The following is a 14364-nucleotide window of genomic DNA, read 5'->3' as shown; positions in this document are numbered from 1 at the left end:
GAAAGCCACCCCTGACTGATGATCTCCACTTGATCCTCTGCAGATCACTCCCCAATAGTTCCAGAACCATTGCCCTTTCTCCTCCACCCTCAGCACCCTCAGCACGCGCGTAGCTATCTTGTCACCTACTTTCCTACCGACTCCGGATATTGTGGTCTGGTCTGGGCCAGGATATGATTATACTCTTATCCGCTTCACGTGAATCGCGCATCAGAGAAGCATATAAATGCCCCTACCAGCCTACTTCTTGTCCCATCCATCACACTCATCAATTCCATCCTCCAACCACTCTACTCACAAAAATTCTTCTCTAAACAAACCAAACTACAAGGAACAAATCTGCCAAAATGAAGTTCTCCATCTTCGCTACTCTCGCCTTCCTCGGCCTTGCTCTTGCCTCTCCCGCCGCGAACTCCGCGAGCAACACTGCTACTGTATGTACCCCCTATGTCTCATGTGCCTTGGGACTTAGCTTTATCCCATACTACATGCTATGACCATGAGTACTGACAAGAAATCTAAAGCTCCCCTCCGGCGCAACCTGCAACAAGGATGGAAGCATGGGCAACTGTCAGAGTGGACTCTGCGTTGTGAGTATCCTTCTATCTCTACTTCAATGGTACATATAAAGCTAACGGAATGAATGCGTGTAATAGCAAGAGGAGAACGCCAGCACTGGAACTTGCCAGTAAATTAGCTGTTGGGTTGTTTGAACCGGGGTGACTACCACCCAGCCATAGGTGGATGTACATATTGCTATAATGGATTGAATAATACTCAATTGACTTAAATCAATACAACAACAACCTACTCATACAACGCATCACAGACGTCAATCCCTCCCTCCAAGAATAACCAAACCACCACATCTCACCTCCCACCCCCCTCCTCCCTCCCATCCCTCTCCAAAACCCCCCCTACGAACCCCAACCTCCGAAACGCACCCCACAAACCCACCGGAACCTTAACCGACTCCTTCCCCAGCACCCTCCTAATCTCACCAGCCTTGCAGTACTATACCATCAGCAACCTGCCCCTACCATATAATCAAAACAACCCCTAAAAAAAACGAACTTACCTCTTCACAACAATAATACCCCCTCACCACAATCGCCCACCACACCGCCTCAACCGCCTCATCACCCATCCCACCACCATCATCCAGCCCCATAATATCAACCACCCACGGCCTCCCCAAAACCATATCCACAAACCTCGGCACCGCATACACCGACTTCTCGCAAATCGCCGCATCCCAGATACAACAAACCAGATCGAGTTCATGCAGCGGACTCGCTAACCTTCTCCCACTCGTAGTAGATATCCCGTACTGGAAATCATATCCGTATTTGTATTGTGCCCTGGGGAAGCTGGACTCCGGGAGGAGGATCCCGTTCAGGTAGAGGGTTCCGGAGTGGGTGGGGTCGAGGAGGATGGTGCCGTGGGGGGTGGGGATTGTATTTTTATTTTGGGATGGGAGGGTGAGGTGCAGGGATGTGTGCAGCCAGGTGCGGAAGGTTTGTGGTTGGAGGGATTGGGAGGTGGTGGTTATGGTTATGGTGAGGTTGTTGTTGGGGAAGTGGGTGTGGGTGTAGGTGTAGGCTAGGGTGTTCACGGTACATGATACTCGTGGGTTGTTTTTGTTAGGGGAGGGGGAGGGAACTGGAGAGAGGGGTAGGTTGAATGTCCAGATGTGGTTTCGGGAGGTTATTTGGATGTTGAATCCCGAGAGGAGTAGGACGTGCGCTACGGCTTTGAGTCGGTCATTTTGGAATTGGAAGAGGGCGTCGTTGTTGTTATTGTTGTCTTCTGGGGTATTTGTGGATTGTAGGAGGTATGCATCGGCATTAATAAACGTGATTGTTCCTGTTGTTTTGCTATACCGAATAAACCCCATATATCCGGGCCATGTTGGGATTAGGGCCTTGACTGTGATATTGTTGTGGGTTTCGGAGTCGTCATGGTGGAAGGTATCTTCTATGGCGAAGGATTTGATGATTGTTTGTTTCCTGGAGGGAGGGGAGATAGGTAAGTAGGGCTGGAAATGAGGTGGATGATAGCACAACTTAAATACCAATATTTGTACAGTTCCCGGTACGCGTCTCGAGTATCCCATTCCTTCACGTTGTAATGGTGTATACTTAACTGTCTGGTCGCTATTGCGGGTCCGATCTCGTAGCCGGTATGGTCGAAGAGGGTGTCATCTTCTTCAGAGTCGTCTGGGCCGAGATCGTCATCTTCGGATAGCTCGGACAGGTCGGATGAGTCGGGTGCTGTGTCGGATGACGGCACGTAGACGGCTTTGTGGCTGGATGTGATTCTAAGTGGCATGTCGGTGAAGCGTGGCTTTTGAGTTGACGTGGGGATCTGTGAGATATACGTGAGGCAGGCTTTGTGCATAGGAGATGGAGTATTGTTGGATCGGAGAGAGCAAGGTATTGGTAATGAAATGGGTGGTTAAGCGGAACAGAGATAGATAAAGGTCAGGCATACTGAGTGTTAGCCTTCAGATCTGAGTGTTAACTTAGTAGGCTAGAGGCAAATTCACTGACAGATCCAGACCAAACTGCCACCCCACTCGATTACTACTGAAAGATGTGTAATGTCGGTGATTCGAGATATAGGGCTAATTGGGGATAAAGCAGCATACTGCAATAGACAGAACATATTCATCCACATAATATTTGACACCATATCTGACAAGACATATCACAGCTCTCATCAAGAGAACAGCAAGATAGTAGCCCGATTTTCACCTGTTCCAGACAAGGGGGAACAAACAATAATTATGTACATGTTATAGACATTCATACATGGAGAACCGAAACAATGAAACTGCATCCAGAGAAACGAAGTCAAGGGAACCAGCTCGAAATTTCCCAGTTCAGGCTAGACCGGACCAAGGGCCGATTTTTGCTTGGGGGCTTATGCCATAGGCATTTCATCGTACGCGCCAGTCGCTTTCAGAGAGTAAGATGGATCATCTTCGATGGGCATGTCCGTGGCGATGACGCCGATGGACATGCCGGGAATGGCTATGATTATGCTCATCACGCTTGGCAGGAGCCTCAGTTGGCGTGGTCACGACTGTTGATACAATCTTGTTCACCGTGGATGTAGAAGTGGAGACTGTCTCCAATCCACCTGTTTCTGTGGTGACAGGTGCTCCGTTTTCATCCGTGAGAATAAGGATCTCCTGCTCAACGTACACAATCTTCTGTGTGACAACGCCTTCAACATAAGCAGTAGTGGGAGTAGGTGTCCAGGTGGTGGTGGGTGTAGTTGAAGTGGTCGTTTGGAGAAAGTAGGCTGAAGCCGCTGAAGCTGCTGAAGTGGTCGAGGTCGAAGACTGTGTCGTGGATGGGAGAGTTGAAGTCGAGTGGGTAGTTGAAGTAGAAGTAGTAGACGGGGCACCCAGTATTACGCCAATGTGGATGTTCCCAAGATCAACAGTAGCCCCATCGAGAGAAGCACCAATGGCAATGCTTGGCTCGGGCAATATTGCCGAAGTATGATGGCCAGTGTTGGTATACCGGACTGGGCTTGCATACGCAGGCCCATACTGGATGGCAATATTATTCGGCAAGCCACCCTTGTGAAGGTACACGTTCTCGCTTTTTAGTTCTTCTGGCATCGTGAAGTTGCACTGCGCCTGCTCGGCATCTGTCTGAAGATGGAATATAGAACAGTCTTCCACCCGACCAGACAGGTTGGTGCAGTTATTCACTGCCTGTTGAAGAACCCCATCATCCCAGCCGTAGATAAAGTCTCCATGATAGCCGTATCCAGTTGGGTCGCCGTTTGCAAGAACAAAAGTGCCCTGCTTGTCTTTAAACGCATATGTGTCCCAGATAGTCTCATAGAAGAGCGACACAAGGCGGGTCTCGAAGCCATCCGGACAATCCCCGTCCATGACCAGGGATGGGTAGGCCATGTGCGACCTGTGATCCTTGGAGTCAACATCCTTGCCATTCCAGCATGACGGAAACATCAATTCAAATCGGACACCATCAGTACAGTGCTCATCCATGAAGGTCTTATTTGGCAGGAAGTGGCGGCCCAGCGACGGCTCGGGAGTTTTGCTATAGTCCAGGCAGTTGAAACCCAGGGCTTTCTGGCGAAGAGCGTCCTGTGATGATTGATTGCCAGACCACTCGGACTTTGGAGGATCGGGGACTGGCCAAGGGAAGTTACGCAGAAACGGGTCGCCGGCAATCATACGAAAGTTCTCAGGGAATGCCGTCACATTCTGTCCGTTGAGGAAGTAGTAACTTGTGACAGTCAGTTAGCATATAACTGCGCTGGACATTAGCTTCGTCACTCACGCAAGCATCCCGCCCACTTCGTTGACAAGCTCAGCATCGCCATTCTCATGCATGAAGTATAGCGCGGGGGCCCAGTAAGCCGACTTGTCCTGCTTCACCCCGCATGAGGTACAATCCGCATTGTTCAGGGCTGTCTCGCCCGATGTCATAGAGAAACCTATTAAGCCAAATTTAGCGGGGGCAATATTATGCAGACACACTGAAGCCGGACGAACCTCCTGATCCGTGAACCACATGGACGTGGTCTGATGGTTTCCCGGGGGCCATTATGGGATCAATTCGAGCCACACCACTTCGTCCACGACAAGGGAGACGCCAAAAGGCGTCAGCAACGCTAGAAAGCGCGACCAGATAGGCCACAAGGGCGACGTTTCGTCGCATGGTTGATAGTAGGTATTTCAAATGAGCGAGAGAGAGATGAATAAACGCGCGGTAGCGAGCGTAAGGTTTAATGAGCGAATTTATCGACTACACGCGTCGCCGAAAGTATAAGTCAAAGCTTCAAGCCATCAAATGTAGTAAGGAGTGACCAGCAAAGAATGAAAAAGTCGAAAGGAAGAAAAGTCACTGCGATGGAACCGTCAATACTACTTGGTATAGGGAAAGCAAGTGCCAACGCGGGTGGCAGCCATAGTATAAGAACAGGAATAACAACAACAATGACAAAGCAATCTGGAATAGTTCCGACAAACTCTGGAACGGACACCAAACTGTTATAGCGCGCTCGGCCGCCCAATCTGTAAGATCGGGGCTCAAGTAGATGGCAGACTGAAGGCAAGGGGATCCCTTGCATACCAAGTCCAGTGGCTGCTCTCTTCACTCGCCACCAGCCTTCGCGTGGATGCAACTTAAGGCGAAGGCTGATGCAGAATAAATCCACCAAGCAAGCTCCTTATGGGGAGAGAAAAGAAGGAAGAGTAACAACTTACATTCTCTTCCCTAGGATAAACAAGGGTGACGTTCGCCGATCAATACTTGTCTTGTTGATTCCTTGGAATGGGACTGATACCAGGAATCTAGGGTCTCTGTTCAGTACTCAGTTGCATTACTCATGTCTTTGCCACGAACAATCAGCTGGAATCAACCAGAACTCGTCTCAAATAGTAAGAACGAAGGAATCGACTAGAACTTATACAAAAGAATGGCAAGCCTTGCGAAATGTTCGAGCGTAAACAACTTTTAAAGAGCGGAAGGACGTCAAAAGGCGTCCGTAGGGCACAAAGACAAGAAAGATCGTGATAAAGGAGAGTGGCAAAAATAAAGAGCAGGGCAAGCCAAGGACTGCTCAAGAGCAGGAGGGGTAATAGATACATTATAAAGGAACCGTCCGCCGATCAGGAAAGTTGGCCATCCCGGCAAGCTACTAGCAATGTAAGCTGAGCGCAGTCACAAACCAGGGTAAGACAATGGCCATGGTCCCATTTTTCGCTCAGAGTGTTACACTCTTCGTCTGCTAAACATAGATTCCAGCAGATAATATGGCTCTCAGGGAAAGAATTTAAGAGGGATGATCGATAATGTCTTTTGGTTGGTTGTTGGGAGATCTAGTGAGTCGACAGACCTAAACTCTGTATAATTAGGGATATTGAAGGGCCCACTCCGCTCAATACTTCTCCTGCCTGTGTACCAAGCTCTCGAGGGGTGTTGCACAATCCTATCTGCTGTCGCTGATCATGCATCATCGCGCCGATCGGGTGCAGGACCTGCAAGATGAACTCATGTTGCGTCGATTAGAGTAGTTTCTATTTTCTTATCCCATCCACAATAAAGGGACATTCGCGGAGAAGCGAAGCATTATCCATAACCCGATGCAATCGAGTGCTCCAGCATCCTGCCTGGCAAGCGAGCGCTGCTAAATATAAGCGAACGACTTCAATTTCCCCCCAGGAGCAGCCAAGGGGGGCAGTGCGCCTCGATGAGTGGCCGAGCAGCCCTGCACTCCTACTTCTGGTTCGCTGGTCCGAGTGGTGGGAGCAGTTCGTCGGGTGTGGTTGGGGCATGCTCAGGAGTGCCATAATTAATCGGCTTATCCTATAGAAGATGCAGATCAGCGATCTAACAAGTTGGTGTGAAGGAACATGAAACAGTTTATTTGGTCAGACTGTGGAGGGAAAAGCGCCCGGTCAGCAACCTGCAACAGGGAAAGCCAGGGGAAACAAGGGACCAAACCACCGGGTGTTCCTGGCTAAACAAGCCACTAGGCCCTAGGGAGGTTGGCTGGGGCCTAGCGTGCTGCTGTTCCGTCGGTCGCAGGCTGCAGTGCAGCTTGCAGCTTGCAGATGGGAGATCCGGACGCATCTCTACTTTGAGCTTATCGTGAAATCAAGTATACTACGGATTGTAGATTAGCTAGCTAGCCCAGAGTGTCATATGTGAGTTTAACTGGGTTGGTTTTGTCGCTGGAATAATTCTCTGTACGCGCGCGACATTTGGAAGATGAAACAGCTTTCTCTGTTTGACAGCAATCACATCGTATTGAAAGGATGAAGGACAGGGATTATCCATAGCCAAGGTATACATATAGATATGAAAAGAATAGTAAAAGGAACCTAAGCAAACGAGTTTCAAAATCTTTTATCCTTATCCGACCGAGATAAATCATCGCCGGGAGAAATAGAAATAAATGAACCTCCAAGGACAACCCCGACCGAAGCGGCAACATATATTTACATTTGCCATCCCCTATGCTAACGGTACTAATACAACGATGATAAACCCTACCGATCAACACTATTCTTTTGAACAACTAATCATCTTAAGAAAAAAGGCTATCACGAATACTAAGAATTGAAATTCTCATATTTACAATATAATACCACACTCCGTCGACCCTGCCCAATATTATTTGATTCTCCAGCTACTTACTACCTTCAAAGTTGCCTGGTAAATCCTTGCGGGCGACCGTTACAGTATCATCGTCGTACAACTTCAACACAATATATCTATCACCTTCAACTAGATCTTGTGCGACATATTGCAACCCGATAAATTATATTGATAATAACATGAATTCTCCGTACGTAAGCCTACACTATATAGTAATACGTATCGGCGTGTTATCGATGATTTCCCACCTAGAGTACTACTATCTACTATGGAGTTAGTACAACACAAGCTTGACCGTTGAAACGGACCCCAATTCACAATTACTACACTAATCAGCTATAAAGTAAGAGCTTTCAAGCCTAACCTGCTAGGATAATCTGCTCATGCACTAAAGCGACCGAGCGAAAGGACCCTCAGCCGAAGGGAAGTCTGGATGGTGAGTGAACGGTCCATCATTAATTTATTCCAACGGCTCGAATCAATCTCAACACCTGAATACTAGATACTAAGTGCTTAGCGACGGCTGAGAGGACGCGTATTCATTTCTATTTGATGCGACAGTACTGTGGGCATGTCAACGGATCAACGTCCCTAGCTCAACAAACAGTATCCATCCGTAAAAGCGTCCCAAAATGTCACCGTCGAGTGCGAGTGGGCCGATTACCCTGACAGTGCAGAGGGAAGTACTCCGTTGTCTAACTGAATACTGAGTAGAAACCTATATCAGCGACTTTTATCGATCACTCGCCGCTGCCCACTACTATGGACTACTTTGTACTAGACGATCCGGCAAACCTTCCCCTAAAACAGTAAAAGTATCCATTATTTTCGGTGGTGAAGCCTATTTGAAAAACAGGCGCAGCTATAAAGTAAGATCGATGGAGGGAGAATGAAGACTTACTCAATGCGGTAAAGAGTCGTGCGTCCAAAGCAATCTTATCTAGGCGCTATCCCCCAGACGGGAAAGGAATCCTACGGCCCCAGCTTCGTGGCGGATACAGATGAGGCACCGGCTGATGACCGGCTAAGTCGATTGGCTTGGATGAATGTTACGAGTCTTACGACAATAGTAGTTTATGACTGTCTTGGACAGAACGTATTCTGCCGCTGTGCGGCGTACACAGGCATCATGTGTTGGATGGACGTCTCGGAAGATCGGAATGGTGCATAAAAACTTTTCTAACATGCCGCTTAGTTAATGTTTCAACTAAGTGGCTGTTCATCGTTTTGTGAAGTCAGATGCTTAGGGTGCAGGGTAACGATCGTCGGGTCAGGCATTATTGTAAAACGGGCACCGGAAACTTAATGGCCTAGTCTGCTCGGAGAGGCAACGATTGCTGGCCCTAAGAAGGAAACTTAACGATAGGTGTGTCCCAGGCAGCTTTAGCTGCGGGAGGATTCCGTGGCTGAGGTCCCTGATGTCGTGCATGCATCTGCTCCCACGTTAAGTCATCACATCGGTCACCAGTTAGAACTTCTTATTTCTAGCATATATATTTGCAGTGCAACCAACTGCACAGGAAGAAGCAGAGTCTCTGAAGGAGGGATTACTGATTACTCCGTACGCCATACGACGTGTCGGGTCGCCCGGGTTTGATACTAATCTAGCGTCCTTCAATCGGGCACTTTAGGTACACTAGGTAGCGGCCAACTTGCCGTTCCTATTCGACCGAGAAGAGTACCAAGAAAATGCCTCGATTCACAAAGGTCGGCCGGTGAATTCTCTTAGTCAAATGTTTCTCCTCTCGTGCTCTTAGACGACCACTGCTTGCGAATGAGAGGCTCAGATTGGAATAGAGATCCACTGCGTGGCTCCGGGTGCGAGCCAATCGAGCTAACCCAGACAGTATTAGTAGCGAAAGACTGTCGAAGCTGGTCCGCTGGAGAAAGTTCGGATACAGCCCCAACGAGAAGACCGGAGGATTCCGATCCGATTCATTCTTTGCCTCAGTGTATGGTGATGTAGAATTATACTCAATAACCCCAGGTTTTTCTTGACCTTTGCTACTTGGCAAATTGGGGTTGATGTCACGATAAAGAAAGTTCAGGATGTGATTGCCAGAAGGGGTTTTCGTCTCCAGAGGATTTGGTGATGGTTATTGAGAAACTTTTCCTTAAGCTCGGCCCGGTCCTGGCAGACTGCTAAGGGCCCAAGGGGTAATAACTCCGACTGGCCTAAATGGTGCGCGGTTTCTGCACACGCTCATCCCTGCGGGCGGTATGACGAGTGCGATAATACTAGGAGATGAAAAGAAAGGATACGAAGCTCCGTAAGCGGAGCTGCCTTTCCACCGGCACACAGGCACAGAAACGTGCGATTCGTAGAAGTGTCCTGTGTCCAGAGGAAGTCAGTCTGGTAAAAATCTGCTGTCGGAACCCAAGCCCACCAACGGCACCAAGTGGGGGGCCCGCCACTCCCTGCAGCGGCGAGTAGCCAACGAAAGCCCTCGATGGTCTGCGGCACCGAACCTCAAGCGCAGTTCCACCAACGGCAGCACCAGTACCACAGGAGCCTTTTGGTAAGAAAAGGGCCACTAATTGACTAGAGGTCTCAATGTGTTGGTTGTTGAGCGCTCTACCTTAATTTCCCGGCCGGACAGACCCTCTAATGACGATATGAGGCGGTCGAAACACGAATCGGAACCACGAGATTTGGCTGCGTCTGCATAACTATGTCCGTTATGGTTAGTATCACTGCTGGAGTGGCAGAAGATGGGGGAGCGTCATCGAACAGAAGCAAACAGGATATGGGGAACCCTTCCGTCGTAAGACTGGTGGGTACGCCGAAGGAGGCTTGATTCGAAGATGAAGGAGGGGGAAAAGAGCGAAAAAGAGAAAAAGAAAAAGATCTTCTTAGATCTTAAATACTCTCACGCATCCCAATTTGGCTCAACCCTCATAACAACTTCGAACACTCTCTTCCTCCATCTCTCCTCCTACCCTTCTTGTTCCTCTCCTCTTGCAACTGTCCTTCTCTGCGAGCTTCGCGGCGAAGGTCTAGTGCTTCATCATCCTCCGCATTGGCTGTCCTGTTCCACACCAATCCGCTTTTGTTGATAGCTCAAAGCACACCCAGCGAAACACAGATTGACTTCTGTAAATCCGATTGCTTCGGGCGTTTTGTATCCTTGTATCGCCGTATCGTCGGGTACAACCTCTCAGCCCTCCTGCGACAAGTTGATCTGCCCTCCTTGCGACTTTAACAACGGTTTTCGACACCCATTTGCGACATCCGAATCCCACGAAACGTGTGCCACCGCAGCCAAACTGTCCAACAGCAACATATTGCCGAGCGTCTCCGAGAAATTAAGCCCTTATGCAACAGGCCCTGATCTAAGCGATTTAGACCCGAGGACCTCCTACGCGATTACCCTGCAGCCACGGCAGTCTAGCCTAGCGACCTTCGATTGCCCTTTGCGCCAAATCCGTCTTTCACAACGTTTGTCATTGAACGCTGACTCTTACCATAATTGTCTGGAACAATGAGTGGTCTCGATATAGAAAAGAAGTTGAGCGTTAACCAGGCCTCGACCGGCGAGAATGCGTCTGGATCTGACGATGCAGATGCGCTCAAGCTGGCTGAGATGGGTTACACGCAGGACCTGCAGCGCAATTTCTCCCTCCTCTCACTGGTCGGCATTGCGTTCTGTATGTCAAACTCTTGGTTCGGTATCTCGGCTTCCTTGATCACCGGTATCAGCTCTGGAGGTACTGTTCTCATCGTTTACGGCTTGCTCTGGATCACCTTTATCTCGACTTGTGTCGCTGCCTCCCTCTCGGAATTGGCTAGCTCCATGCCCAATGCCGGTGGGCAATATTTCTGGGCGAACGAGCTTGCTCCGAGGAAATATGCCCGGTTTTTCTCTTATCTTACCGGCTGGTTTGGATATGCTGGTGCCATTTTCGCGAGTGCCAGTGTTGCGCTCAGTCTTGGATCTGGTGTTGTGGGAATGTGGCAACTTGGCCACCCGTCATTGTATGCTTCCAAATCCCATATTTGCTCTCTGAGAGGAAGTGTCTTCCGCTCTAGGTCCGTAGTGCTGACTCCAACCATAGTGTTCCCAAAGCCTGGCATACGGTAGTGGCATACCAGCTCATCAACTTCTTCTGCTACCTTTTCAACTGTTGGGGCAAAACCCTGCCTGCTGTGGCAAAAGCAACGCTGTACATCTCGTTGCTTTCTTTCCTGGTCATCCTTATCGTTGTTCCGGCTTGCGCCAACCCGCATGCCAGCGGATCCTATGTTTTTGGGCATTTCGTCAACTCCACTGGTTGGAAATCGGATGGAATCGCTTTCATTGTCGGGTTGATTAACCCGAACTGGATCTTTGCCTGCTTGGATTCGGCCACTCATCTTGCCGAAGAGGTGCCGCAGCCCGAGAAGAATATTCCCGTTGCGATCATGGCCACCGTCGGCATCGGTTTCGTTACCTCCTGGACCTACTGTATCGCGATGTTCTTCAGTCTCAACGACCTTGATGCACTTTTGAACACCGCCACAGGAGTGCCAATCTTGGAACTGTACTACCAAGCTCTGAAGAACAGGGCAGGTGCAATTGTTCTGGAAACTCTCCTAGTGGTGACGGGTATGGGTTGCCTGATTGCCTGCCACACTTGGCAGTCACGTCTTGCCTGGGCTTTCGCTCGTGATCGCGGTATGCCTGGACACCAACTGCTCTCCAAGGTCAATACGACTTTGGATGTCCCCTTGCACGCCCACAACGCCAGCGCATTCATTGTTGCTGTTCTCGGCTTGCTCTACCTGGGATCCTCTACCGCTTTCAACAGTATGGTCACGGCATGCATCTCGCTTCTGTACATCTCGTACTCTATCCCCGTCATCTGCCTTTTGTATGTTGGTCGTGACAACATCAAGCACGGCCCATTCTGGCTGGGCAAATGGGGTCTTGCTGCGAACTATGTCACCCTGGCATGGACTCTCTTCTGTCTTGTTATGTACTCGTTCCCTTCGACTATGCCAGTCACAACAGGAAGTAAGTATTCATGTCCAACATTGATGAATGGAGTGACTAACCGGGCTGCAGATATGAACTATGTCTCGGCCGTTTATGGTGTCGTTGTCTTCATTGTCCTGGCTGACTGGTTTGCACGAGGAAGGAAGTCGTTCCGAGGCAGCCAGAGTTGCGTGGAAGGAGAAAGTGCCGAGTAAAGCGACGCTGGATCATCAAATACTCTACACCTCCCCTTATTCCCATGTCATGAGTGCTTCAAACGAAACAAAGGCACAATCATGGGTTATGAAACCACATGAAGACACCTAGCGAGACTGGGATCTTCATCATGACGGAAAAAAAAGAAGCATCTGTATATAGACGATACCCCGGTGATATAGAGTCGGTATAGATCAATTTCAAAAAATTTTAAAATATAGTCGAGATATTCCACATCGTAGTTTCATTGTGAAACGAAGCCCCATGGAACGTATTCCAAGGACAATGAAGACAAAAGCCTGTAAATCCACAACGGAGGGGAAAGTAGAATCCGAAGTACAAAACAGAAGGAGCAAAAACCTCTCCTTCCATGTGACCCCCGCAAACATAGCTAGGCCGTTCCTGGCCATAACATCGTCTCCTCAGAACATTCTAGGCCGCACTTTTGCCCTATACGCCTCCAAAGCCATTACGAAGCCCAAGCGCGCTATTGTGTTTGTGGCTTGAAAGAAAAGGAAAATTTCACCGATTGTTTTCTGCTATGTGTATGTCGATTTGCATTTTCGAATCCGAAAAGCAGCCTGCAAAGCCCCCTTTTCTTTATATTGGGATTGTTTCTGACAGCTGCCTAGAATAGCGAAGCTATGCTATCAAATCCATGGTTCGTTTGGTGCTGGAAGTAGTGGGGTAAACTGACCCTCCGGCATAATTTCTCGTGTTCTAAGGCCTCCTGAAAGCATGTCCCTGTTCAATTCTCCTCCGAGTCGGGCACGTCTGGTGCGTGACTTTGTAGAAGTCTATCACGGCTTTGCAGTCGCTTTGCCAATTGCACTATAGAATTTAGAGAATTCAATTCAATTCAATTCATAATTTAATATTCCATTAGCCTCATTAAGCCCGCTAATGTGACTATGACTACCTAAATATCACCATGTCGCTATCCTGAGCTAAGAAACAGCGGCACGTACTTAGCTGCATACACAAAAGAGTGACTCCACCAGGACAAGATTCCCAGATCAGTCAAAATTCCAGCGGACTAGTTGCTGCTTGGATGAAAAAACAAATGAGAGGATAGAAGAAAAGGAACACGAAGAAGCTTCCACATAGAACAGGCAGATATCCTTACCCCTGCTGACCGCGCTAAGCCGTGACAGTGCATTCCAGCCATATTCAAATAAAACCTCCTCGTGCTTCCTAAGAGCTATCATCCACCCAATCAAGCACTAGAATTCTTCCAATAATGAAGGGTGTAGGGAGTGATGACTCTCTTATCCTTGACCTGCCCTTTGATCAAATCCTTCAGTTCGTCGAGCAGATCACCAGCATAATTGGAATTTTCACGAAGCTCTCTGGCGAACTTGAAATTCTCCATGAGAATGAAGGCACCAGCCGAAGCCTCAGCGATAAGAGAGCGGACTGGATGACCCTTGAACAACATCGAGGCCGACTTGACATGGCTAGAAGTCAGGTGACGAACCTTTCCGTTTTCTCCTCCGACACATGATAGGTTAACTCGGGGAATAGAGCTGGTAATGATGGCCTTGATCTTATCAGCCAGAAGTTGTTCCATGCCTGTGATAGCCCACATGTCCGCCAATCGAGCCAGTTCGATGTACGCATTGATGCATCTTCCTTGAATCTGCGACGGAAACTCGATACGATTGAGGTATAGCCACTGGAGCAGCATGAGGAGGCTACGCTCAGTGACAACGCCTCTGATCTTGTGCATGGTCACTGCTTGCTCATTGCCCTCTTTGAAACAGCTTTCGAACATTGCTCTGAAATAAGCAGAGTGTCTGCAGAGAAGAGGACGGGATACTTTGTACTTGGCCCCTTTGTCACCGACTTGAATAGTAACATAGGGACCAGGGCACAAAGGGACCATGCTAGTATTGGATCCGTTAGTCAATGAATAGAAACAACCAACCAAGTATATTGTGAGAATGATGTAGCTCACAAATCATATAAACCCTCATCAGATGTGTCCGGGTTTTGCTTATTATTTTCAGCCATCTTGACTGGTTATTGACTTTTCACTAAGG

The 14364-nt window shown here is 48.7% G+C and overlaps 5 protein-coding genes across 5 annotated transcripts; 2 read left to right on the top strand and 3 right to left on the bottom strand.

Moving 5' to 3' along the window:
- Positions 1 to 347: 347 nt before the first annotated feature.
- Positions 348 to 692, top strand: BO88DRAFT_453693 (uncharacterized protein; the record flags this gene model as incomplete). Its single annotated transcript, XM_025710762.1, has 3 exons — positions 348 to 434; positions 525 to 590; positions 657 to 692. 3 exons carry the CDS (start codon positions 348 to 350, stop codon positions 690 to 692), a joined length of 189 nt encoding a protein of 62 aa, XP_025563046.1.
- A 305-nt stretch (positions 693 to 997) lies between these two features.
- On the bottom strand, positions 998 to 2331 carry BO88DRAFT_462644 (uncharacterized protein; the record flags this gene model as incomplete). Its single annotated transcript, XM_025711227.1, has 3 exons — positions 998 to 1036; positions 1079 to 2009; positions 2075 to 2331. The coding sequence occupies 3 exons, from the start codon at positions 2329 to 2331 to the stop codon at positions 998 to 1000; spliced, it is 1227 nt and encodes a 408-aa protein (XP_025563045.1).
- A 368-nt stretch (positions 2332 to 2699) lies between these two features.
- On the bottom strand, positions 2700 to 4816 carry BO88DRAFT_388562 (DUF1996 domain-containing protein). Its single transcript, XM_025704875.1, has 3 exons — positions 4541 to 4816; positions 4326 to 4482; positions 2700 to 4271 (listed from the first exon to the last, which is right to left on the bottom strand). Exons 1-3 carry the CDS (start codon positions 4704 to 4706, stop codon positions 2981 to 2983), a joined length of 1614 nt encoding a protein of 537 aa, XP_025563044.1. The 5' UTR covers positions 4707 to 4816; the 3' UTR covers positions 2700 to 2980.
- A 5605-nt stretch (positions 4817 to 10421) lies between these two features.
- BO88DRAFT_44962 (putative choline transport protein Ctr) lies at positions 10422 to 12422 on the top strand. Its single transcript, XM_025710508.1, has 3 exons — positions 10422 to 11127; positions 11208 to 12132; positions 12187 to 12422. Exons 1-3 carry the CDS (start codon positions 10634 to 10636, stop codon positions 12319 to 12321), a joined length of 1554 nt encoding a protein of 517 aa, XP_025563043.1. The 5' UTR covers positions 10422 to 10633; the 3' UTR covers positions 12322 to 12422.
- An 833-nt stretch (positions 12423 to 13255) lies between these two features.
- On the bottom strand, positions 13256 to 14207 carry BO88DRAFT_462642 (BTB/POZ domain-containing protein; the record flags this gene model as incomplete). The annotated part of the gene is made up of 1 exon (XM_025711226.1): positions 13256 to 14207. One exon carries the CDS (start codon positions 14205 to 14207, stop codon positions 13539 to 13541), a length of 669 nt encoding a protein of 222 aa, XP_025563042.1. The 3' UTR covers positions 13256 to 13538.
- Between the last annotated feature and the right edge of the window lie 157 nt (positions 14208 to 14364).

Source organism: Aspergillus vadensis, assembly GCF_003184925.1.
Source record: "Aspergillus vadensis CBS 113365 unplaced genomic scaffold BO88scaffold_11, whole genome shotgun sequence".
NCBI lineage: Eukaryota > Fungi > Ascomycota > Eurotiomycetes > Eurotiales > Aspergillaceae > Aspergillus > Aspergillus vadensis.
Note: the sequence above shows the minus strand (reverse complement) of the source record. Positions and strands in the feature narration are given on the sequence as shown.